Source organism: Oryzias latipes, chromosome 24 (assembly GCF_053564925.1).
Source record: "Oryzias latipes strain Hd-rR chromosome 24, Olatipes_Hd-rR_3.1".
In the NCBI taxonomy this organism is placed as follows: Eukaryota; Metazoa; Chordata; class Actinopteri; order Beloniformes; family Adrianichthyidae; genus Oryzias; species Oryzias latipes.
Window position 1 is genome coordinate 2,535,222 of NC_136260.1, and position 27,051 is coordinate 2,562,272.

The 27,051-nt window shown below is 42.8% G+C and overlaps 1 protein-coding gene across 3 annotated transcripts in view; it reads left to right on the forward strand.

The window, feature by feature from the left end:
• hivep2a (HIVEP zinc finger 2a) overlaps window positions 1-25,754 on the forward strand; it is a 100,000-nt gene extending 74,246 nt beyond the window's left edge. For 2 of the 3 annotated variants that reach the window (XM_020714613.3, XM_020714616.3), the window contains exons 3-16: window positions 2,041-2,100; window positions 2,386-3,680; window positions 4,167-6,028; window positions 6,102-6,359; window positions 8,548-8,701; window positions 8,887-8,974; window positions 9,065-10,685; window positions 10,765-10,922; window positions 12,734-12,909; window positions 13,109-13,210; window positions 14,467-15,301; window positions 15,839-15,932; window positions 16,521-16,640; window positions 23,314-25,754. In XM_020714613.3, the coding sequence (XP_020570272.1) occupies window positions 2,699-3,680; window positions 4,167-6,028; window positions 6,102-6,359; window positions 8,548-8,701; window positions 8,887-8,974; window positions 9,065-10,685; window positions 10,765-10,922; window positions 12,734-12,909; window positions 13,109-13,210; window positions 14,467-15,301; window positions 15,839-15,932; window positions 16,521-16,640; window positions 23,314-23,922 (7,059 nt within the window). In that variant the 5' untranslated portion in view covers window positions 2,041-2,100; window positions 2,386-2,698 and the 3' untranslated portion in view covers window positions 23,923-25,754. Of the gene's footprint in view, window positions 1-1,739; window positions 1,954-2,040; window positions 2,101-2,385; window positions 3,681-4,166; window positions 6,029-6,101; window positions 6,360-8,547; window positions 8,702-8,886; window positions 8,975-9,064; window positions 10,686-10,764; window positions 10,923-12,733; window positions 12,910-13,108; window positions 13,211-14,466; window positions 15,302-15,838; window positions 15,933-16,520; window positions 16,641-23,313 lie in introns of all 3 variants that reach the window. The other variant, XM_020714615.3, reaches the window with a different exon arrangement.
• The last annotated feature ends 1,297 nt before the right edge of the window (window positions 25,755-27,051 follow it).

The following is a 27,051-nucleotide window of genomic DNA, read 5'->3' on the forward strand; positions in this document are numbered from 1 at the left end:
GCTTTGCCCTGCACAGGAACCAATGGGTATTAAAAAACTGGATGTACAGTATTTAGTGATCCATTCCACTAAACTAACACAAAACAGCCAGAAAAGCATGTATATGTAATTAAAAGCTGATAACAAAGCAAAACCAACAACACTGGTTAGTTAGGACAGAAGGCAGGTCTTAACTCCTGAACATTTCATGAAAGAAAACCTGTTCTAAAGTCACGGATGGCTGAAAACCTTTGTGATGGAAACCTGGAGAAGTTTCAAAAACACTCGTCATGTCACCTGGCTCCAGCTAAGAACTGGTGACGTGCTCTGGAGAAATTTAAAGCTGTTTTCATGGATTTCCAATGAACATTAAACAGTTTACTATTTTAAAACAATACAGTAAGAGGGAGAAAAGCCAAAGTACAAGCAGGAATCTGCTAAAGGAGCTGAACATTTTCAGACCAGAATAATTAAAACAACTGAAAGCGCTGCAGATATTTTTTTAGAAAAAGAAAAATACTGCAGAGCCAAAGGAGGATCTTGGAGTTTAAATGTTTCTCAGCATGCACACAAATATCAAAAATCTCCATCCTCTCATCCATCATCTCCTCCATGCTTTTTCCAGTACCCCCAACAAACTGACTTTCTTCACAAACACCCCAGTTTGCTTTGGCTACATGAATCAGCAGCCTAAGGTTGTACGGTTGCATATTTTTTAGGGTTTATATCCCAGATGTGTTCTCCATTGATATATAGCACCAAAGAAATAGAAGCTTTTGAGACTGAAGCAAAGAGCTGTGAAAATAAATCCTAAAATAATGGATAAACCAGTTGTTGTTTTTTGACTCTTGGAGAAACTTGGAAGTAATTCCCAGATCCCTATTTTAGGCTGGGGTAGGTCTGAATGCCCATTGTGACTCTTATATTTCCCTCTCAGTGTGGGGGCTGCACTGCCAGTGTGTCTAATGATATCAAATCCTTTGGCTCTTGAGGGATTCGCTGAAAGAAAAATTATACCAAAGAAACGCTTGCTTCCCTGAGAGCTGCTGCCCTCATTCACATCATCAGCAACTACTTCAAGTATTCATCAAAGAGTTTGTACTTCAGCTTTCCTGTCCCAGGGAAACACTAAATGTGACCCTAGGCTGACAGGATGTCTTCCATTTGAGTGTGTCACTTTGCCCAGGTGTGTGTTTGTGGGGAGTAAGGTGCTTGTAAAGTACAAGCTCGTCGCATTTTAACAGTTCTGCTGCTAAGAATAAAGCTTGTTTTTCTAAGGAGCTATTTATAGAGCTTTCTTTGGGCCCCCAGACTCGCACGTCACCAAGTCCTGGTAACAGCGCAGAAACTTCAGTGTGTGTGTGTGCGTGTGTTTGTTGCAATCAGAGTTGAGGGGGGAGGTTGCTGAAACCTCAAGATGAGGAAATACAAAGTAAAAGTGCAGCTTCAGCGAGGATGTTTGGTACGCTCAGCAGCTCTGTGCTTTCACTGCTGTCAGGTGTTGCTGTGGTTAAGAAACGTTAAACAATGGAAACACACACACACACAGTTCTGCAGGGTTGTTGCAGAGCCCGCAGGCGCTGTTTCCACATCTGTGCCTCTTATTTGTGATTCAGTCTTGAAGAAGTTCTATTGAATGTTGACACCTGCAGAGGAAGGAAAGGTGCCGGCTCGGAAGGCTCTTCATGCTGGCCTACACACATTTGAACACTTAAACGTCATTTCCACAACACTATTTATAAGCCTTTGTGTCTTTTTAGGAACAGCGTGGGTTTGCTTTTCACCGGTGACTCACTAAGTCGAAGGAGGAGGGGGGTAGCGTTGCAGGCAAAAAATGCAGATGGATGCTGATGTGAAGAAGCTAACGGACCAGCTACAGTTACATTTGTTCAAGACTCCTTATTGATTCATTGTGAATGGAATTCGGGAGCTAAAAGCGCACTTTTGAAAGAGCGGAAGAGCATCGGGCTAGAGGTTGGAGGGCAACAGATCAGCTTTTTCTGTGGGATGATTCTAAATTTGAAGCATAACTTGTATTTTCTGTTTGTGGTTTTCCTGCAGGTGTTTCGATAAGAAAACTGACGTACGCCTGAAAGTGCAGAGGGGATCAACACACTAAGAGTATGCATTTACAATTTTAGCATTTCATTTGTAGCTGTGTATGAACTGTGTAAAAAATATACATGAATACAGACACACACAGGGACACACCCACATGCGCACACACACACACAGCCATACAAACAATTATACATGTGTTAACCACAGTTGTTTCACAAACATTTACTTAAGCTATGCATTTATTTTTTCTTTATTCCATCCTTACAGTTCTCCTCTCCTAAGATTAAGTAAAATATTTTTGAATTTGGACCAAATTTGAAATAAATTCATCTTCTTCTCTTTCAGATTTGGCAGCTAGGACAAACAACCAGGAAAAATAAAGAACAATTAAAACATTTTTTTTCCAAAAAACAGTCGCAATAGGGGGTCAACTCAGATGTTGTTCACATCAACTTTTTTTTAATGTGATAATTGTAGCCTCACTTTAAAGTCAGGCTAGCTCGGGAATGGATGGGCACCTCCTGTTTTCTGTGCACTGGTTGGCAGTTCTCAAACGTTTGGCTGTCATGATTGCTACTTTTGAGCTCTCATAATTTTTTGCTGCCTTCTCTCCAAGTCCTGGCACCTGTTTTTTCTAAGGCACAGAGGAGCTTCAACAATGGATCCTCATGACTCAACTGTCACAAGGCAAAAAGGCTCAAACAGGGATGAAGTCAAGGAGAAGATACCTCTGCAAAGGAAGTGGGCTTCAGAGCCTTCAGCAAACACCAAACAAAACACTTTTTGTGACCCAGAGGTAAAGCACCGTGAGAGTTTGCCATGTGGTGCTATGAGAGGATCAACTCCCCAACAGAAATACCCAATGACAGGAAATCCTGTACAGCTGCTGTCTGGACCCTCTGGAGTTGGGGCTATTGGAGGTCCTCCGTCTGCAGACCCCCAAGGACCTTTAACTCAGGGTTTCCCACGTGGATATCCCTATCAGCTTGGCCAGCCATATCCCCAGCATCCCCAAACTGAACGCTTCATCTCGGGAGCTAAACCGCAGCCGGGCCTAGAGTCTCATGCCTGGCCATTTGCTGGCCAGTTGCCTTCGGATGACCCTTATGGACACCCAGGTCACACTCATCTACACAAGGCAGGGAGGTTTCCCCGGCAAAAGTCCCCCAGTTTGCCAAGCTCATTTGGACAGTATTCTCAGTCGGGCTTAGAGCCTGGAGAGGAGGGCTACAGCAAAAAAGAACAAAAGCCAAAAAAGCCTGGTAAATACATCTGCCATTACTGTGGCCGAGCATGCGCCAAGCCTAGCGTCCTTAAGAAGCATATCCGCTCACACACTGGGGAGCGACCCTACCCTTGTGAACCGTGTGGCTTTTCTTTCAAAACCAAGAGCAACCTTTACAAGCATCGTAAATCCCATGCACATGCCATCAAAGCGGGACTCGTACCATTTTCATCCGAGCTGGCTGTGACCCACAGTGAGGATGTGGGGCAGGCATCCCCTGTAGGTGAGGGAGAGGCCCCTTCAGATGGTGAGCAAAGTACAGACACAGATGAGGAAGGTGTGGAGGGCTCCACCATGCTGATGGAGAAGCATAGTCCCATCCCTCAAATCTCCTTTGAAGCCAACAAAACTGCAGGTAATTCACTGTTTTGCTTTAAGAAAGAATATGACAGTCATATCCCAAATGTATGATGCATTCCAATTGTTCTTAACTTAATATGTGCCAGATTTTAGTGGTTCCTCTCTTTAAATGCAGGAGGGAGAGTGTTCTAATAACTGGAAAGTCACACTCTTTAGGTCTAAGCTGGAGTTCTAGTGGAAAGAGTCTATGTTGGAGCCTTGGGTTCTGGTGAAACAGTGTGGTTTTGTTCTGTGACACTTGACCAGACCTTTCCTCACTAGAAGGCAACAGAGAGTCTGACAGTTGAAACATATAGGTTCATATGTTTTGTTGATGTTGTGTTATTGAGCGTGTCCATTAGGATCCTCTAAGGGTGTGCTCTAGGAGTATGGAATATGTTGCACACATTTGGGGTCTGTTCAAAAATGTTGATGTTTATTCTCTTTATTTTGGATTTCTTAGTGGATGTGTTTTACCGTAAATGTTCCTTTCATTGTTTAGGTGGTGGAGAACCTGCATATGCGGACTCGGCTGAAGAGTTTCACATCGGATCTATGAAAGTGCCGATCCTCATTTTTCCCAAACCTGGAGTAGTTCCTCCTGGGGGGATGGACTGCCCCACCTTTCATGATGCAAAGGTTTCCCATCACATGTTGGCATCACAGGCTGGTGGAAGATCACACTCTTTGGACGACTCTAGCTCTAGTAAACGCTTGGCACAAAGAATGGATGAGAAAAAAGTTCAAGATTCTGATCCAAGCATATCCCAGTCCCTTAATTTGCTCAGTCCTCACAGCAAAGGCAGCACAGACTCTGGCTACTTTTCTCCCTATGACAGTGCAGAGTTGCAAATTGGCACTCCAAATACAAGTGCAAAGACATACGAAGAGATAATGTTTGGTCGGACGTGGTACAACCGGCCAAACTCCAGGCCAAGACAGTCTATGACAGTGGGCATGGCAGCAGCAGATGGTAACGGGAGCCTAAAGCAACAAGATCTGGACATGTGTAAGATTGCAGAGGATCCCTCATCCTTCAAAGAAAGTTTAGGAATGAGTGGTGATGCTAAGAAATACCCAACTGGCCCCTGTCAAAGCAGCACAGGACTTCTGGAGCCTCCATCAGAGTCTGGAACTCTTATTAGAAGTAGGTCCATGCCAGCTCCAGTGCCTTCTAACCTCAACACTCCTCAGGGAATCCGAGGAAGCATTTCATTTGACAACATGGTGCCAGCTGATGATGTGTTTTACCCACCTGGCCAGCCCAAACTCAAACGTCAGAGTGCGTTTGAACATCCAGCAAATGAATCTCATCCTGGAGAAGCTGAAGGGCACCCTCATATGGCCAAAGGTTTAGCATCATCTGTTGGTCTGAAGATCACTGAGCGCTGCCCAGGAGGGCCAGAGGATATTTTCTACAACCAACATCCCTCTAGAGTCAGCATATCTGAAATAGCCACACGGAAAAGAAGAAAAGAGAAAAGTGTTGGAGATGATGAGGACAGCCCTGAAAACTGTGACAGTAGCTTTAGCAGTTCCGTGGATATAATTGGAGACTATGATTTTAAACAAGGTAGTTTTGATGGGTCAAGAGGTACCCCAACTGGGAAGAGCTCTTTTCACAGTACTCACAGCCAATCTGACAGCTTTGATACCTGTGTCAGTATGTGCTCTGATGACATTGTGCCGTTTCCTGATTCAGAGGGCAGAAAGCCAGCTGGCAATGTGATATCAGTCATCCAGCACACCAATTCACTCAGCCGCCCAAATTCTTTTGAAAAGTCTGAGTCCTTTGAGCAGCCTGTACACCAGCCCTCAGACAAAGCTCCATCGAGCCAGTATTCAGAGCAATCAGACACGGATATATACGAAGATGCTCTGAGTCCAGAATCTGCCCTCCAGAGAGCAGAAAGCATGGAGCAGCAGCAAAGTGACAGCGACCTGGCCTCCTTCTCATCATCCTCAGCTGCAGCCTCACCTGGCCAACCGTATCATAAACTGGTACGACAACCCAACATCCAAGTTCCTGAGATCAGGGTGACAGAGGAGCCAGACAAGCCAGAGAAGGACACTGAACCTCTCGTGACCAAGGAACCAGAGAAACAGCCGCCGGCTGTAGAGGAGTTCCAGCTGCCTCAGAGGAGTGACACACTGTCCCAGATGCCGACAGAGAAGCTTCCACCCAAGAAGAAGAGGCTACGGCTGGCAGATATGGAGTACTCATCCGGAGAATCAAGTTTTGAGTCAACATGCACCAGCCTTTCTCGCAGTCCTAGTCAGGAAAGCAACCTGTCTCACTCCTCTTCCATGTCAATGTCCTTTGAGAAAGATGAGGGTGTTAAATCTGTCTCACCCACCAAACAGGTACCCAGCTCAAGCACAAAAAGTCAAATGTGAAAAATGAAATGTTCCTTAGTTGAATTCCTTTCTCTGACAGGAGGATTCATTGGCTAATGGATCTGGAGCAAAACAGTCAGAGTTCCTGACTGTGCCCAGCAGTTTTTCCAGCCACCATCAACAGAGGGAGATGAGACGGTCTTCTTCAGAGCAAGCACCATGCACACTACCCACAGAGCTGCCTGAAATGCGCAGCAAATCTTTTGACTATGGGAGCCTTCCTTCCTGCAGACAGGGAGAGGTTTACACCAGCACATCTGCAAAGAAGGAACGTCGGCGTGGATATCTTGTTCGACAGGTACCACACAGCTTCTTGTTTACAGAGCCACTCCAATTAAAACTGTGTTGTTTTATTTTACATTTTCTTGTGGCTTTTTTCTTCTTAAAGTAAATCACACTTAAAACTGTGCTTCTGAAAATTTATTTTTTTCAAATCGTGAATCGGGAAACAGATGAAAAATTCTGTTGGAAATGACTGCAAGCAAGACATAAGCTCCCTGCTCTGCTCCATTCTGATCATCCACTGTCAGACAAATAGATCCATGAACGTCTTTGTTTTCTTCATCTGAGCTGGAATCTGGATCTAAACCAGGGGTGTCAAACATACGGCCCACGGGCCGTATCCGACCAGCCAGGTGGTTTACTCCGGCCCATCCATGAAGAGCAAAAATCATAAGAATGTTTTAAAAAGAAAGCAAGTTTCTAGTCCATTCCTGTGGCGAGTTATGATTTTTTAAAGAAACAACCAAAATGCGGAATTCCACCACTAGGGGAAGCAAAGGGAAAGCAAAACAGGTGAAACAGCATATCTCTGCACGTGCCAAACGCGAAACATAACAGCTCTCTGTCTGGGCAAGATGCACTTTGGTTCCCTATGAGCCTCACCGCTGTTATGTTGCTATAAGGATGATCAGTAGTGACAGACTAATGACAAAAATGTTGTCATCAACAGGTCGCAATGCTCAAAGAATATAACATTCAGCACCACTATGAGACTCACCATAAAGAATAGTTTCTGGATTGCTTCAGTGTCAGATGTCAAATATTCAGTCTGTATAAAATTGAATAGACCAACTTTTTTTTAAGTGAAATTAATTTTATTTGAGATCCATTGGCCTATGTGAATTACTGTGTAGTAACAAGTGATTAGGCTATTCTGTTGGTTGAGGCATTTTTTCCAACTGAGTAAAAAAACTAAAACAAAGCTGTTATTTAGCTTTTACGTTACTGGTCCAGCCCACTTGAGATCAGACTGGTTGAATGTGGCCCCCGAACCAAAATGAGTTTGACACCCCTGCTCTAAACTGTATGACTGGATAGCTCTGATGTTGCTCACCAGTTTTGTTGCACCACTAATGCTAGGTTGGGAATGTGAGTAGCTATAAGCTAGCAGGAGAGAGTGTAAACAAAAGGATGATGAGAGTTCAGGACGAGCTTATTCTGAACAAACAGTCCCACCCACAACTACTAGTACTTCTACTGCTGCTCTGCAGAAATGGTATCCTAGAGCAGTGGTCCCCAACCTTTTTGTCACCGCGGACCGGTACAACGCAAGGCACGTTTACCGCGGACCGGTGGGGGGGGGGGGGGGGGGGGGGGGTGTAAGGAGTGTATCACGTGATGTTTGATGTCGCGACTTTGACGTGCGTTACGTGTTACGGATGTAACAGAGAGAATCCGGTCACTTTTCAAAATAAAACGTTTCTTTCGAAAAAAATAATAAAATGGAAATTATTTTTTCTTTCTGTGCGTCCCGGTGTCAAAATTTCCCGCGGCCCAGTGGTTGGGGACCACTGTCCTAGAGAACGAAATAGGGTTTTTGATTTTGGCTGAACACATAAAAACAACATCTTCATAATTAAAAGACCACTGGGCATAAGTTTTACAAAAGATCAAAAGATGATTGGAGTGAGACTTTAAAAACATCTCATCTGAACTTCTACTTTTTGAATAGATGCACTATTTGAGAATGTTGCTGATGTTTTTAAACACCTTTAGGAAATTAGGTTTTAAAATCCATTTTTTCCTTTAGTGAAGATACAACACAGGGTCTTTCCAGTGATGAATTTAGGTCAAACAATCCCTTTATTCATATGAAGCCCAAGCATGACCACTAGCAAACAAGCTGCTGTTATTAAAACTCACTAAAACACAGCTAAAGATCCACTAATGTAAAATGATGTCATTTTAAGCTTAAATTAAAAAAAAAACAGTGTTGTTTTCTAGGACATGGTTTCCTCAGAGCAGCAGGAGTTCATTAGAAGTTCACCTCTGAGTTGTGTGCGGGACTGTTGGCGCAGAATAAGCCCACTCCCACCATCAAGCAGAAGCATTCTGGAACAGTTGGAGACCGGAGAGGGAAAAGAAAGAGACTTACAGTAATCCAGCCAAGATAGGATGATGTCTCAGAATGCCCTTGCTAACTGTGTTCTCATACCCTCTCATTGGATCTTGTTCATTATTCACTCACATTGATTGGTTTACAGGCCTCACTGAGTGTGTATCCGGAGGGAGTCCTTCAGGACATAGGTGGAGGACAGGTGTCAATCAAACAAGAAAACCTGGAGCATGGGGTGTGGCCCATCCCATCAGGATCCCCCCACAGCAGTAGTGAAATGGCCATCAGAACCAGGAGACCAGGTAATATCACAGGTTAAATATTAAGAGGATGTTCAGGAAATGTTCCATTCCTCTGCTAAATGTTCAAACCAATGCTGGCAAAGAGCTGTCCTTCATTTAAAACACTCTGAAACCTTCTTTGACATAATAAACCATTTTTGTTCCAACAAACCATTTTATTCCAAACCATCTGGATTTGTTCACAGTCGTGGGGTCTCACCAACAGCCCCCCCAGCATGTCTTCCGGCAGAGTATCAGTGATGACAGCCTACAAGATGAACCTTGCTTTGGAAGGTCAGAAAATAAGCTGCGCTGCACAAAATTCAAGCTGACCAGACGTTTTGATAGTAGGAACTCAGACACCACACCTGTCTTCCTCAACAGGCCCAAGCAGCACCGTCTTCAGGCCCAGGGCTCTTCCTCTGAGGGAGAACATCCAGTTCTTGAAGTCAGAAATAGGGATTTAATCCAGCAGTACCAGGGTGGGGTCCCTTTTGCTCCTTTTTCCCAGCCCTGTGCGTTTTGGAACCAGGAGGCAGAAAAGGCAGCCAGACAGCAGCAGCAGCTCCAGAAGCTTCACCTCAGATCACCAAGCAGCCTTCCAGGACCTGCAGCCCCAAAGCAGTCTGCTCAGCAAGTCTATGACCCCCAATTGTACGAAGGAAAAACAGAACATCAGAGCACTCATATTTACTCCCCCTCTTTTCCATCTCACATAAACATGCTCTCACCTGCCAACTCCGTGCTTCAGAGGCACCTTCAACCCACCCAGAACCTGAGCTCTAAGACCACTTCGCCTGGTTTGGTGGTACCTGTTCGGATTCAGACATATGTTCCAGTGTTTGGTAGTGCCACGTACACCAGTGTTAGCCAGTTCATGTCATGCCATGCTAATGAAGCTGACGCTTTAGGAGCAGACCGGTGTGAGAACAGCACGCTTGGTGGTGTGAGACCCTGCAACCCCCCTGGAGGCATAAGCAGATCCGGATTCAACCTGTCCCTTCTGCTAGGACACACTGACAGTGATCTTCTGCGCTCGTCTTTTTGGAAGGGTTCAGAGAAACACCTGAATACAGGCATCCCGCTTTCACTGACTTCAGGAACCATTTCCACCACAGACGCCTCTGGCTCGGCCATCGGAGGCGGCAAGCGCATGCTGTCCCCCACCAGCTCCCTTGAGCTCTTCATCCAGTCCAAGCAGCAGAAGAGGGTGAAGGAGGAGAGGATGTATGGACAGATTGTAAAGGAAATGAGTGCTGTAGAGCTGAGTGGAGCTGAAAGAGGTACAACACCTGAGAAGCAGGGGGGCAGTAATCAGAGAGCCCCCCTCAGGAGCAAAGACTCTGTGGATGAGTGTGAGCGGATGTCTTCTTCTCCCCCACTTTCTGATCCCCCAGCTGCCACCAAGATTGCCGTCCCTGTCCGTTCCTCGGCCCCTCACCTCTCTGATGTCCCCCAGGGTGACAGTTTCCCACCCCCTCTCCAGATTGTCACAGAGCGTGGTCTGGTGTCATGCAGTCAGGATTCTCCTGAAAGGCTGGATGTGGATGACGTGAGTCCAGGTCCCAGCTCCAGCCCAGAGCCCATGCTGTCCTCCAGCGATGCAGAGAGCTCTGACAAACAGGCCCTGCTGCTTAAGCCCGCTCCCACCCACAGCTCAGGAATGACAGGGGGAGCACAGTCTCTGCTCTTTACAAACCTGTCTGAGGTCCAGCAGCTGCTGCACTTTCCCAGCCTGCGCACCACCAGCAGAGTCAGCTGGTGTTTCCGTAACTACACCAAACCCAACAGCACCCAGGCCGCCTCCCACTGCTCCGTCTACAGCTCCTGGTCTGTAAGCACCCACAACCCCAACCCTCTTAACATCAGTACAAAGGCTGCCCTAGCTCTGCTGCGATCAAAGCAGAGGGAAAACACTGAATGGCTGTTCACGCTGGCAGCCATGTGCCCCCCCAGCTCTGGAAAACTGGTGTCTTCTGTGGCCTGGAAGCTGATGTTTGATCAGGTATGTCCTGACATCTGCAGACATGTTGCTGTGCTGGTGTGCATCACTCACAGCTGTTGTCCCTCACCCACTGCTGCAGCTGAAGCCGGACTTGGGGCCTGCTGACCTGAATTGCTTTGGGAGGAAGATGAAGGGGGTGGAGTCCTGGGAACGGTCAAAGGTCGAGCTGGGGGAAAAGGTGGCGTCTGCCAAGCAGCTTTCAACTGAACCGACCCGCATCAAGATCTTCGAGGGCGGGTGAGTGCAGAACACAGGGGGGAGCAAGTGACGGTGTTTGGGGGCGACCGTTTCATTCAAAATGCACAGATGCTTCAACATCTTTAATGCCTTCAGATGTGATTTTCTGATGATGGAATATGGGGGTGTGGGTCCTTCCTGGTCTCCTCATGCAGGTTTAATTTGGGAAAAAGGTCAAATGTTGGTAAGAGTAGTGAAAGTAGGGATTACTCAAGTGAAAATGAAACATTGTTGTCTAAATATTGACTCAAGTAAAAGTTGAAAAAAAGAACTGTTAAATACACACAACTAAAATACTCAAACAATTTTCTATACTTAATATTTAATTTTTTTCCTTTTAATATTTTATATTTAACACATTAAAATTAAAAGTAAGGGGGGACTAACCTCTTTTTACCTGTTTAAATGTAACTCATCACTATCCACCTATGGAGTTCAGATTAAAACAGAAATATTTTTTATATCTTCTAAATATTCCATTCAAACCCACTGAGTGACTGAAGAGCGTAGCCCGTGTTCCTTTTCACATTTCCATTTGCTTCAATTCTCATTTCTTTGAATGCAAAATAATTGAATTACTGTGTTGTTCTAAAGCTTCATTTACAGTGAGGTACGTCCACTGACAGCAAATCCCCATCACCCCAGTAAGAGAAAGTCCTGCAGGGTCATCATGGTGGAGCTGGACCTAACAGCTTAGAGGTCTGAATCCCCCACACAGGGCAACCTGTGGGACAGATCCACACCTGAAGAAAAGCTGGCGGGCTTATCTTAAGGTTTTTCCAGTGAATGGAAAATAAAACCCATCTCACTTCAGTGTAAGGGGGAGGGGGGTAACCATGGTCCCCCGTTGAGCCACCCAGAGGGCAGATAAAACGGAAGGAATGATGGTTATGGGTGGCATCAGCGGGACATTTGTCCTACCTCAGCATGTGACCTCCAACCACTCAGTGGCTCCTCCCACATGCAGAAATCACTCCAGTCTGTGGTCAAACACGGGCATACAGGAATGGTCAAAATGATCTTCCCCTCACTGTATTTTATTTCATTATTAAAAAGGGCGAAAGAGTAATTAGTAATCTGTACTGGAGTACAGTAAACCCTTGTTTTTCGCGGGGTTTACGATCCAAAAAGAACCTGTGATAGGCAAAATCCGTGAAGTAGAAACCTTTATTGTTTTAACAACTATTATACAATTAAATACTCTATTATACATTGAAAAGAAAGAACAAATCATTTTCCAGGCTCAAGCATTTGTTTCACAAATAAAAGTACTTTAGAAACGGTTTTTTTCAACAAATAACTTCTGTTCTGTACTGTCAAATAATAATTTGAATCATCAATGTGAACAGAAGGCTTCAAATCGCTGAGATTAGCCCCGCCCACCACGACCCGAGAGTAATTGGATTAAACGGGAGAAAATTTAAAATGATTATGAAAAAATACAAAGTACAGTCAGAACACAATGCACCATGCAAATCCGTGAAGTAGCAAAACCGTGAAAAGTAAACCGCGTTATAGCGAGGGATCACTGTACAGTTAAAAAGTAATTTGATTAGTTTCAGAGCTTTTCAAAGGGGCATGATGAAAAACAAAATAAAACAAATGTAAATCTTGAAAATATGAAGCACATTTATTGCTGAAGCTCTAATAAATAAAAGGGTTCTGGGGGAAATGCCAGAATTAGGCCAACCCCAGCAAAGCACAACTTGGAATTTAGCTGATGTGTTGAAAAAAACATGTTTCAAAGAGGCCGCTGACTTCTCAGCCCTTTGAAAAATGAAAATAAAGTTGCCTCCTTTTTTGCTCTGCAGGTATAAATCCAATGAGGACTACGTTTACGTTCGTGGTCGCGGCCGAGGGAAATATATCTGTGAGGAGTGTGGCATTCGCTGTAAGAAACCCAGCATGCTGAAGAAGCACATCCGAACACACACTGATGTGCGGCCATACGTCTGCAAGTTCTGCAACTTTGCCTTCAAAACAAAAGGTATTTTCTAGGTTTCCAGATGTCAGAGCACTGCAGAACTGCATGCTGGGTATTGGTTCCAATGCTCATGAACACTGTCTTCATCCAGGCACGCATGTTGAAATCTTGTCTGAAAGAATGAATGAGAGCATTTAAAAAGCATTTCATCATCAGCTGTGATCCCTCTTGATTAAGCGATGATGCTGTCTTTGTCTGACAGGAAACCTGACAAAGCACATGAAGTCCAAGGCGCATATCAAAAAGTGTCTGGAACTGGGGGTGTCCATGTCTTCAGTGGAGGACACAGAGGCAGAAGAAGGAGGTAGGAGGAGTCACACGAATTTGCTGCTTCTCACTCCAGCATCTGCTTACGCTGCCGGAGTTGTTGAAGGCGTTGGGCGGTTTCTGGGTGGGGTTACTGGGCTGCTCCTGTTAGACTGTTGTCAAACAATCTTTTGTGGTCCTCTCTCTCTAAATCTGAAGGCAGTTGACCTTTAGTTGATGGTTGCAGCAGATCAGAGTTCAGCATCTTTTCCTGCAGTTCCTTCATCTTAAACCCTTCTTTGTCACTTTCTTCATTTGCTTCTATGGAAAAAACACTACTTTTCCAAAGGGGGCATTGTTCTGAGGAGGGTTAAAAAAGATTTCCCATAAAATATTCACATACGATGAATTAGTCTCAGTGGCTGCTGGCGTTCCTGAAAAGATGAGTGGTTTTTTGTCCCATTCATCTTCATTGTGGTGAAGCTGGACATCATTCAGATTCTTTTTAATTCTCTTCAGCTTTTCCAGTCTGGTTATCAGAATACTGACAAAAGTGGTTGGATGGATCTCCAAAATGTAGCCTGTAGGTAGATGCTCTTTTCCTGTCAAATGCAAAGCTAAGGTGTCTTCCTCTTCCTGGTTCAAAGCCCACACCAGACTAGGTTTGACTTTCCTGGGCTTATTTAGACCAAATATGGTAACAGGAAACTTGGGACTTCAGCGTCTGAACAACTTAAGCTTTGATCTTTTTTTGTTAACTCAGACTGAAATTGTTTCTCATTTTCTGCTGAGTTTTAGAGCAGATAAACAGGCAGTTGACAAAAATTTGTCTCAATTCACGAGCAAAGAGGTGTTACCTTGGCGCTCTGTCTTGGTTTTTTGGGGCAGAGGAGACACAAATGTCAGAGTGACTCAGACAGGCAGTTCAGTTCTGGACTCACAAAAACTAAAATCCCCAAACTAAAAGATAGTTTTAAAAGGTTGAGATATCTAAATCTTAAAGAAGCTTTCAGCTCGGGATTAAAAGCCTCCTTGATATATCAGGATTTAAGACCTGCAGGTTTGCAGAGATTTTCCCATGAGGCTGCGCTTTTCTGAAGTGACAAAAGTTCTGGTTCTGAACCAGTCGCTTCTCAGTGGGCGGTATCAAAATTCGGGATGTTTCCTTTACTCTTTTGTAGGAAGGAAGTTCTGCTGCTGTTTCATTCAACACAACTACTATGAATGAACTGTTTTTGTGTTGTTTTTCCCCCACCAACAATGTTGTCCTCTTGCTTTTGCCCCGCCTCTTTTTTCTTCTTCTCCTGCGTAAAGATGTTCCTGAAGATGATGGAGGATCTTCTGAGAAAACCTCCAGGCAGAGGTCTGTGGAGCACCAGTTCTCTGATGCCGACGATTCAGATGGCGCTGAGGATGACGGCGATGAGGTAGAGGATGAAGACGATGAAGAGGATGACTATGATGGGGACTCCACCCCCAAGACTGGCTCTCGATCCTGCAGTCCACAGCTGTACGCCCTGCCCCCCATGTCCATCGCTCACGTGGCCACCTTGAACCCTGCTCCTCACCTTCTTCACCCCACAGCAACTGATCTGCTCGGAACCCCCCCGAGGCCCCCTCTGCTTGGTTACTTTACCACAGTGCCAAGCATCCAGATCACCCCCCAGGCCCAGCCCAGTGATGCTGCAGGGAGGGAGCGCCTTCAAGCAGAGGATCCGGGATGCCAGCTGCAGCCTTTGGGCAGCAGACTATTGGCCCTGCCTTCCTCCTCCATGGATGAGGACCTACCAGATCTCTCCTCCCCCTCCTCCCGCCTTTCATCTCCTGGGTTGGAACCCCCTGGCTGCCCGTCGCCCATCTCCCCATCTTCCTCACCCTCTACGCACCGATACCTGTCCCCCTGTCGCAACCTGTCGCCCTCTGCCAGACACCTCTCCCCTCGGAGGGACATCTCTCCTCTTCGCCACATCTCCACAGCAGGGGGGTACCGGAGAGACCTCTCCCCAAGGAGGAGACATGCGGTGGTGTCCCCCCTTTCGAGGCCCCTGTCCCCTCGAGGAAGAGACTACAAGCGCGACCTTTCACCTCAAGGTCAACACAAAAGAATGATACGGCATGTCTCCCCATGCAGAGGACCCCTCCATCAAAGGTGACTTTCATTAATGGGTCTATATCATGCAAAGTCAACTTTTTGAGATTTGAAGTGTTTTATAATGTTTATTCCTCACTGAAAACAACCCAAAAGTAGTATTTTTATCTGTTCAAGGCTGATAGGAAAATTCTAATGACCGAGCATTCCACTGGCATTTAAACGCAGCACTTACGGACGAATTTGTGAGACGTGAAAACAGTCTCACGGTAGATCCGTGCGTAACTTTGGCTTCGTGTGTGCGTAACAATGGATTCGTTCGTGTTTTTTAAAGATGTGTGTGTGTAAGTAGTTTCAAGCTGTTGTAATCTTTATTTGTGCATACGTAAATTGCATTTTGTATTTTTTTCATTTTATATTTTTTTAACTTATACACAACACGTATTATGTGAGTAACAAATCACGCACAAATCCAAATTTATGCACAAATCCTAATTTACGCACAAATCAAGAATTACGCACGCACAAATCCGACTGAGTCTAATTTCTCTCCATATTAGACCGACTTTAATGAAGTCCTGTCATATTCATTTTCAGCCAGCAGGGGGTCGTCTGGGGGCCGAGGAGCACAGCTCGTCTTCAAGCAGAACTGCCAGTGGGAACACTCCAGACCTGCGCAGAGATGGAAACTGTAAGACTTCCTTTTTTAAAAACATTTGGAGACCTTGCCTCTAGGATAATTGTCAGATAGAGATCTGTTTTTCATATTAAAAAAGGCTAATATGAAAATAACAAGAATCAATTCCATAACGACTTCATATCCACAATTAGATCATTTCTAGTTCCATAATCCTTTTGTCTTTGTCCTTTTTTGTGTTTAACCCAGAAATAATCTTAATTTTTCACACTTTTTTAAGTTTGGATTTTTTCTGGCTTTGTTGTCCCAAAAAGTCTCATATTTCAAAAAAGATCCAAATTATTTTTGGGGATCAATGTGAAGCTATTGTCACGTTGTGTAGATGAAAAAATCCAAAAACATTTCAGGTGAGTCACACTCTTATCTTTTTGTCTGTGAGGTAAAAATGATGTGATGGTTTGTTTTAGTGTTTTTGTGAGGGGGGTCCCTGCAGCCTCAGCGGGATCAGAGCAGCTCTGTCAGTTTCTAAGCTGGGGGGTAACTGAGTCAGGAGTTTGCTGTTGGTGTTGATGGGTTAGGGTGGGGTTGATTGGCCATGCTTGGTAAAAAGAGATTTTTGTGTGTGTGTTTGTTTTCTTTCAGAATCATCCCTCTGGTTCCTTGTTACATGGAGAACAGGATCATAGATCCAACCAGAACAACCTATCCAGCGCCCCCCTTCAGGTCCTGTTCAGTCACCTTCCCCTTCATTCTCAATTCCCGGTACTTCCACTTTTTTTGAATATTATTTATCGCAGTTATTATTGTGCAACAAAGTTGTGGTTTCCAGTACCTGTGAGCCTGGAGCAGGTCGTAAAGGAAAGCAGGAGTTTCTGTGGGAGAATTCTAGAACAAGTATGGAGAGATTTTAAAACCGTTATTCCAAACACAACACTCACTGTTTCGAGCATTAAACTTAAAAGATTTTCTGTGCTCACAAATGGCATTTGCACTTGAAACAGACAAATGTACATCCTTAAATCATTGTGACAAATTATAGTGAAAAACATTAATGATTCAAGGATATAAAGTATATAAAGAATACTTACTGTGTAAAAAAAGCTTTTGATAGAAGGTTCAACAGTTATGGAGAAGACCAATGTTCACTTCCATCAACGGCCCGAGAGATCGGTCAAGATGGCGACCGATGCAGAAGCAACGCTCTTTTGTTGAGTGAAGAAACTATCCTCTATCCCTTACAACCAAACTTTAACTAACAGAAGTACACGCTACAGAAATCTAAAAGAACCAAGATCAATCTCCAAGCCTTTGAAAGAAACCACCTCTCATCTAAATCTATCTATTACCGCTGTTTGGGGTCTGGACAACGGCTAAGCTAAATCGGCTACATCGAAAACGGCTAAGCTAAGCTAAGCTGGCTACACTGCAGCCTGTGAAACCCGTTCCAGCTCATCATGAAGCCAAGCAACCTAAACACAAAACGTAAAGGAAGAGAACCTACCGTCCGTGAAGAAGGTATGGAGTTCGGAGTTCCTCTTGATATTGAGAAAACAGCTAGCTCTCCAACTGCTGTCTCTGCTCCAGCTGCTGCTGCTAGCTCTGATCATGACTACACTAGCTCCGGTCTGCCGCCTGACTCTACTCCAGATACGCCAGTTAAACCTAAGGGAAAAAAGCAAAAAGCTGAAATGTCTTTGTCAGAATTACAGAACAACATTCTGGACGCAATTAACACGCGGGCTGATAATCTAGAAGGCCTCATCAACAAAAATACTTTAAGTATTGAGGGCCTGAAGAAATCCCTGGACTTTGCATTTGCAGAAGTTGAAACTCTGAAAGTGGAGATGAAAGAAGTCAAAACTGCAAATGAAAAATACGACCAGAAAATATCAGAACTGCTGCATAAACTTAATGAAGCTGAAAGATATGGTCGAAGATGGAACCTCAGACTACACGGTGTGCCGGAGGGAAACCCTGAAGACATCAAAGCCAAAGTCACCAACATCTGCTGTGCTGTGATTCCCAGTTCTCAGGAAAAAATTACAGGGGATATCGACATGGCTTATCGTCTCGGAAAGAAGACAGGAGCAACCGACAGACCGAGGACGACATTCATCCGCTTCACATCCATATCGACCAGAGATCTTCTGTGGAGAGCAGCTTAAAGGAGCGAGTACCTCAGAAACAACAAACTGAGATTTGCTGAAGACCTGACCTCAGAGGACAAAGCGCTGAGAAATAAGCTGTGGCCCATTATTGAGGCTGCAAAGAAAGAAGGAACAAAGGCTCATTTTGCAGGTATTCGTGTCATCATAGAAGGCAAAGAAGTACGACCAGAAAACTTTCACCAATCCCAAATGGACACATCTTCTGCAGAGGCCTCCTCCACCTAGGATGCTCTGCAAGCACCAGGACAGACTTGTCACGCTTTTTCACTGAGGCAAGCTTGAAAAGGTCTGGTTTGATTTGGGCTTTTGCTTTTCAAATGGTGAACTTTTACAGGTGATTTTGCACACTTTCCCAAATATGTGAGCTGGTAAAAAGAGGATAGCAATAATTCAAAATAATAAAAAACATATATAAATAAATAGATTAAAAAAAAAAAAAGACTAAATATATTTTCCCTTTTTTTACAAATGGCCTATTTTTTAAATGCACTTTTTGTTTTCTGTATCCTTCTTCCCTTATTTTTAATGGCCAATTTTTGACAAATATTTTTTGCCGAACAAAGAGATTGTTATTAACCCATATAGCTCTGCTGTTAGTAATGGAATAGAGATAGTTATTTGTTCAGTACTTGAGTTTTTCTCTACTCTTATAGTACTTTTTCTATAGTTTTTTCTTTTCTTTTCTTTTCTACACTGTCGTTCTCTGTTCTTTCTCTTAATGCCAGGGGGTTGAGACAGAATGTCAAACGAAAAGCCTTATTTCTTTTTGCAAAGCAACAGAAAACCGATTTCTCCTTTTTTCAAGAAACACATTCAACTAAAGATGATGTACAGTTCTGGAAGGCGCAGTGGGGGAACCATATCTGGTTATCACATGGCTCAGAAAGAGCAGCAGGTGCTGCTGTTTTGAAAAACTCCTTTAATGGAGCCGTATTGCATTCTGATGGGGATCCTAAAGGTCATTTCTTTGTTCTGGTCCTTAATACTAATGATTCTCTTGTATTACTTGTAAACATATATGGGTACAACGCAAAATGTGAAAATGACTTATTGTTGGAGAAATTAGAATCTCGTCTTCTACACTGGTTATCCAAATATCCAAATGCCTTGATTGTGATGGGAGGGGACTTTAATGTTGCTCTGGATGGTCTGTTAGACAGATGGCCTCCTAGAACTAGTAATTCTATGGCCTCCAGTTTAATACGAGTCATGCAGAAATTTCAGTTAGTAGATGGAGACATAAGAATTCTAAAGTAAATTCTTTAACCTGGAGCAATAAATCCCAGACCAGCTTTTCTCGCATAGATTTTTGGCTGGTTTCAAGCTGCCTTGATGAAAATTGTATAAATGTGAAAATTCTCACCACTCCTTTAACAGATCACAAAGCTATTTCAATCCAGATATTTTTAAATCCAAACACTTGTTACAGAAATTCATACTGGAAATTAAATAACTCTATCTTGCAACATGATAAGGTGTCCAAAACCGTTTGCTTACTAATTAAACGTTTCTGGCAGAAAGCTTCCTTAGAAAAACAGTTTGGCAGAAATTGGGAAATTCTAAAATTTGAATTATCTAAATATTTTAGAACATATGGAAGCTCATTTGCTAAAGCTAAAAGATTTGAAGAGGAGAGCTTAATTTCAGAAATAACATCTTTAACACAAAAATCTCCTGTTGACTTAAACGAAAATGAGCAAAAACACTTAATTAATCTGCAAAATAAACTGGATGACATGTACCGAAGAAAAGCTGAGGGAGCCTTTATAAGAAGCAGGAGGAGATGGATGGAGGAAGGAGAGCAGAATACTGCAGATTTCTTTCGCCTTGAAAGACAAAATGCTAAAAATAATTCAATACAAAAATTAAATATTGATGGGAATGTTACAGATAATCCTAAAAAAATAGCCAATTACTGCTCTGACTTCTACACTAAACTTTATGAATCTAAATATTGTGAAGAAACTTCTAATCTCTTCTTACAATCTCTCACAGACACCAAGGTAATTGAGTCTGATTTGAAGGAATTCTGTGATAAACCACTATTGCTACATGAACTTATATCAGCTATTGAACACCTCAAATTAAATAAATCTCCAGGCACAGACGGCTTAACCTCTGAATTCTATAAAACATTCTCCGAACAACTTTCTCCTTTCCTCCTCCATTTATTCCTGGAGAGCTTGAACAACAACTTCCTTCCTCCTACTTTAACCCAGGGCCTTATAACATTAATACCCAAACCTAAAAAGGATTTACTCCTCATTGACAATTGGCGTCCAATCTGCCTGCTTAACAATGATTATAAAATACTTGCCTTAATCTTCGCTGAAAGGTTAAAAAAGGTTTTGGATAATATAATAGATGAGACTCAGTCTGGCTTCATGCAAAATAGACACATATCAAATAATATCAGATTAGTACTTGATTTAATTGGTTATTCAGATTATTGTCCCGACGAAAGCTTTATTCTTTTTCTCGATTTTTACAAAGCCTTTGACACAATTGAACACAACTTCATACTCCATGCGATAGAAAAATTTGGTTTTGGTCCTTTCTTTAGAAGAGCTGTTAAAACCATGTATGCAGGAGGAAATTGTTCTATCAAACTTCATGCTGGGACTTCTCCTCGATTTTTACTAAAAAGAGGAGTCAGGCAGGGATGCCCTATTTCCCCTTATTTATTCCTCCTCTGCACCCAGCTCCTCACTGACTCTAGAAAACTCAGCTCACTAAAAGGTATTTCAATAGCAGACCACACAGTCACTATCAGCCAACACGCTGATGATACCATCCTCTTTCTAAAAGATCATTCTCAGGTACCGTTAGCCATTAACCTGATTAATAATTTTTCCGTTGCATCTGGACTCTGTTTAAACATAAAAAAATGTGAATTATTTGCTCTTAAACACTGCGACGTCCTCTCTATCTGTAATATTCCAGTGAAAGAGTCCATTACCTACCTAGGAATCACCTTCTCTAAAGATAAAAAAGCCAGATGCCAATTAAATTTTGACCCAATTATTAATAAAACACAGACAAAGCTGAACCATTGGCTCCAGAGAGATTTATCATTGAGAGGCAGAGTTTTGCTAACTAAAGCTGAAGGAATCTCTCGCCTAACGTACGCAGCCTTATCCCTCAATGTTGACAAAAAAGTCCTGAAAACCATTGACAAAATTCTATTTAACTTTATTTGGAGGAACAAAAATCATTACATTAAAAAAACTGTTGTAATGAACACTTATGATAAGGGTGGTCTTAACTTTCTAGACTTTTGCACATTAAATAATACATTTAAAATTAATTGGCTAAGACATTTTATTAAGAATCCAACTTCAATCTGGAATTTCATACCAAATTACATTTTCTCCAAATTAGGAGGCATAAACTTTCTTGTATTCTGTAACTATAATGTACAAAAGATCCCAATTAAGCTTTCTTCCTTCCATAAACAAATGTTGCTTTCCTGGTCACTCATCTACAAACACAATTTTTCTCCTCACAGATACTACATATGGAACAATAAAGACATTACTTATAGACATAAATCTTTATTTTATCCATCATGGTTTAATCAAAACATCCTTTTGGTTCATCAGCTGTTTAATTCAAACGGAGCTTTAATGTCACATGAAGAATTCTGCTTCAACTACTCCATCAAAATACCAAAAACCGAATTTAACTTTGTTTTGAAAGCAATTCCTAAATGTATTATTACATTATTCAAAAGTTCATCATTGCAAAGTCCAACTTTATTGCCAATTGATCCGACTAAAATAGAAATAGGCCAAATTTGTTTTTCTTCTTCACGCAACACAAATCGCCGTATACGCTCACTCTTCCAGAAGGATGTTGTCTCCATTCCTTACGTAGTTTCTTTTTGGAATAATTTAGTTTATCATTTAGAATGGAAAAAGATTTGGAATTTACCAGCAAAATACTTTTTAACCAATAAAGTGAAAGAAATCTCATTCAAACTAATCCATAAATTCTATCCAACCAAACTATATCTACATAGGTTCAAGGAAGTTATTGATGTTACTTGCTCTTTTTGTCAAGAACACCCAGAAGACGCTGTACATTTATTTTGGTCGTGTCCCTTTTCCACCACTCTCTGGTCTAAAGTTTGTCATTTCATTTCTGCCCACATTGACCCTGACTTCCGCCTGTACTTAGAAAATATTATGTTTGGCATCACCCACTGTCCATCTCATAAAAAAGAACAGTTGTACCTCATTAACCTTTTGTTGTTTTTATGCAAATGGCACATTCATAAATCAAAAGTAACGAATCATACCCCTCATTTCTCCATCTTTATTAATGAGTTCAAACAATACATTAAGACAATAAGAAACTCTGATAATAAGAACGCCATCAAAACATTAGATCTGTGTATTAGTTTCAATATATATGCATAAAATGTATAAACCCCCTGGCTTGTTCCTTCGTTGTTGTTCACTGTTCAACATTGTTTTGTATTGATTTTTTTACATTCAATAAAGTTTGAAAAAAAAAAAAAAAAAACAACGGCCCATCAGTCCACGAGCTGATTGGAAGAATCTCTGACCAATCAGCATCAACCTTCATGTCCATGTCTGTGATTGGCTGGCTTTTGTGACACATTTGGAACATAGTGCCCTGCTCTGTTTCAAGTGCAGATAAGAGAGAATGTCTCTCAAGTAAAAATAGCTTTACTGCACATATTTTTAAGTTTTAAGAGTCCAACTGTTTTGTTTGCATGTATTTTTGAATCTGTCAATCATTTTTTTTAAGAACACAACACTTTTAAAGTTACATGCTCAAAACAGTGAGTGTTGTGCTTGGAATAGTGGCAGAAAATCCAATGGCCTCTTGTTGCCTGGCTGGAAATATCAGAATGGTGAAAAATGATGTGTAATGCAGAGTTGGTCTTGTGCACAAAAGGTCAGACAATTCTCCCCTCATGTGGGGCCTCATTTCTAAAGGTTGCGTACGCACAAAAGAAGGCGTACGCCACTCTCTACGCAGTAGTTGAGATTTATAAAAAGCAAACTTGACGGGAAAATGTGCGGTCCTTCACTCAAGCTCTGACCCAGGCGTACGCACAAAAACGGGTGAAATGAGAAACAGCTACACCGAAACACGTGAAAGTGAAGGTATAATAAGGGGAGGGGTATTGGAGCGAGGGTCCAAGGTGGGGCTTTTAAAGCTAGTTTTAGACTATTCTATAAATCTGGGAAGCTGTCAGTATCCTGAGGAATCACCATTCTCCTTTCTGGTTTCAGATGCCCTCGTCTTTGCCATTGATCCCCATCGGGGGAATCCACATGGTCAATTTTGCCCCCACACCCATAGGTTCTTGCCTAGACCAGCAGGGGGGGGCATCTGCCGTGTCCCACTTGACTTTGCAGAAGAGCACTTCAGAGGACTCCAACTGTGGGGAGGCCAACTTTCCACATTTCAGCTCCATAAGCAAGAGGAGGGGTCCAGCAGAAGGACAAGGGGCAAGGGAGGCAAGTTCACCTCAGCAGAGGGAGGGGGGTGGGGTCAGACTTGAACAGGAGGAGGGCATCCAGACTTGCACCCAAGCCATCGCCTCACTCTGCATTGACTCAGGTGTAAGGCGGGCCATGGGAAATGAAGGAAAAGGTGGCAGTGCTTCCCCATCCTTCTCTCCCTTCCCTCCCCCATCACTGACTATTGGCTGCATTTCATCGCTGATACCCCATCCCTCTCAATCTCCCCAAAACCCTGGGAATCAGCACTTGAGCAGCCAGGAGCTCCGACCTATTCCTCCCATAGCCCCCCCCTCTGCCCATGTCCCCCACAGCCCTGGATCTGACCCCCAACTGTCTCCATCAGCATCCAAACCTGCCAACCCGGAGAGTGACTAGGAAAGGAAGCAAGAAGAGGCAAAAGAAGAACACAAAAGTTTTCCAGTTCGGATAATTCTAATGTAGGAATCAAGATTTTGCACAATCTGCGCACTTGTCTTCTAACTGCGCACATGTCCTCTGACTGCGCATATGTCCTCTGACTGCGCACTTGTCTTCTAACTGCGCACATGTCCTCTGACTGCGCACATGTCCCCTGACTGCACACATGTCCTCTGACTGCGCACACGTTCCCTGACCCTCTGATTGCGCATTTCAGGTACATGAAGAAAGTGTGTGTGCACGTTTCTCCCCTTTTTCCCAGGCCCTGTCCATCAAAGCTCACAGAGGGCATCCGTGCAAATGCGTGTGCACATTTGATTGAGCCTGGACCAAACTCCTATCTTTAAAAGAAAACGGTACACCAACAACAGACTTGTACGTGCGTGCCTTTTTTGTCCTAGTTGTAGAATGAAACCAAGGTGGGCGTGAACAGAACACCGTCACATTTTTGTGAATCAGCTTTTAGGAAATGTCCTCCCATTGTTTTTCTGGACACCTTAAATTGATGTGAAGATATAGATATTACATATGGTTGCACTAAAACGTATTTTTATATAAGTGAAATTGAAAGGATGGCTTTTTGTGTACAGCAGCAATTCTATAATACTATTTATTATTGTTTCATAAAATGTACATTTTTTTTCTTAAACGTGGTGGATGCCTTTTCTATGTAAAGCATGGATTTTTGCTAATGCTTACTTTAGAGCCAGAATATGTACACTGTAAATTGGCTTTATATGTCAAACCTATTTATATGCTCTTTGCTTAAAAGTATACGCACATAGATTTATGAGAACATTTAGCCAGTATATGAGTAATACAGTTAAAGAGTCTGCTTGTTGGCATCAATCTGCACTTAAAGTAGGAAACAGGAATGTGGGGGCCATTGTTTGTACATTTTCGCTGCTGCTCGTGTTTTTAATCTTCTTTCATGGTATCATTTTACATTTCTGAGTTATACAGGCTCAGATTGATTACTGGCATTAAGTGAATGAACCCGCGCCTCGGCCTTCTGCCGAAGTGTTGTGCTGTTTCAAACCTACATTTACCTTTCATATAACTGGGAGAACTTTGATGTTGTTGAATGATAAATGCAGAAAGCATTCCATGTAAATACAGATTCATCTCCTTCAAACCCAACCCTCTCTTGTACATCGAGGCCAAGGCAATCAACCCGCATATTTATATTTTTCTGGATTCAGAGTAAGTTTCTGACCAAGCACCTTATGCATCCTCAGATTTTACAAAGATGTCTGGAAAGTTGGAATGCTTCACAGCTGTGACACTGATGCTCTTCGCGTTGTTTTCTGCAGCCACGTCCCCCCACTCTGTTGACAAGGCTTATTTGGAGCTAAGCAATATTTAGCCTAAAATCTGCTCACCAGCAGTGAGTGTGTGTGTTGCAGGGCACCAGGGTGCCGTTCAAAAGAGCAGAATAGAGCAGCAGCTGCCATGAAGGTTTCTGCCTGAAATGTCTTTGTACTCTGTATCAATGTTTCCTTAACCATTGTATCTTCTTCTTACAACATTTTCTATTGCAATGCTCCCTCTGTTCTGTAAACTTTTTTGATGAAAATGTCTAAAGGTTCTTATTGAAGCACAAGTCATGATGTAGAAGTGACTCAAATACAAAAAGGAGAAAATAAGGTAAAATTGCATATAAAAGGGTAACTTTTGTGATGGTGTTCTGTGGAACTAATACATTATTATGTATCACCTAAGTTGCAGCAAAGGTTGCAGAAGTGGAAGAAATGAGTTGTTGTTTCCAAATAAATATTTAAAAAAACAGACTATGTGGTTCTATGTGCAATCTTTGTCTGGTTTTCTGAATAGATGAAGCACTTTGGTCCACGTAGCCCTTGTGCTATCTTAGATGACCCCCCCCCCCCCCCCCCCCCCCTTCCATTGAGGTGTTCTCCCTACCATGACAAAGGTGGATAAAGGTGGAAAGATTTCATGTAATCCATGGACACCAGTGAAGATCACAAATCATTGAAGAAAAAAGGTTCAGCGCACTTTCTAGTGGGTCTAGATGACCCAACCTCCAATGTTAAAGTGCCTAGGATAGCACAAGGGCTAGGAAGGTGAGGAGACGCTGGGTGTTGTAAGACCCAAGGACAGCATGCCGGTACAAGCCCCTCCAAACCCATGGCCGCACAAAGAGTAATACCCCCCCCCCGTTGGCCAGGAACCTCAGTGATGGCTCTTTGGCCAATGATGTTACGGCCTTTTTGCCTCAATTTCTGCAGGTAGAATGCCCTGATAATGGTGGCCACAATGGACCTGCTCAGGTTTGGAAGAACTCTTAGTCATGAACAATGACATGGTCAATGACAGTAACTTCAATCGTGTCCATAATGATGGTGCGAAGTTGTCTTGCTCAACTTCCTGTTCCTCCTCTGATTTGAACTCCTCTTCCTCCATGGCCAGCTCTTCTCCCTCCTCTGACTCAAATTCCTCTTCCCTGACTCTTCCTTCATCCATTGTGTTTGTTTGAAGTCTTCATCAAACTGTGCCCTCTGAACTTGCTTTTATACATGTGATCACAGCGTTAGCAACAAGTGTCTTCAATTCTGAGTTGTGTGTCATGAATGGCACCTGGTGTGTTCATTGTGTTTAAATATTGCTGACTTTGGAAAGCTTTTTTGCATCACATGAGCTTTCATTTGAAAATATGAGCAGAGTTCTTTTGCAACTTGTGTTTAAGCAAAGAAAAACGTGAAGATTTACGAGAACGGAGGATTGTGTTTTATGAAGTGTCTTAATGTGAAATGTGTTCATGATATTGGAAAAAGGTGGCTAGATTTAGTAAATGTGTTTTGACAACTGGTTATTTGGTTTAGGGGATTGGCTTTTGTGTTTTAACATTTTAGAAAAACTGTAAATAGTCCACCAGATGGGGTTCACAAATTTCCACATGGTAAATTCAAAACACAGAAAATTCACACACACAGTAAATTCAAACACTGTAAATTTACACACAGTAAATTCACAAACAGCAAATTCAAACACGTTAAATTCACACACAGTAAATTTACACACACAGTAAATTTACACACACAGTAAATTTACACACACAATAAATTC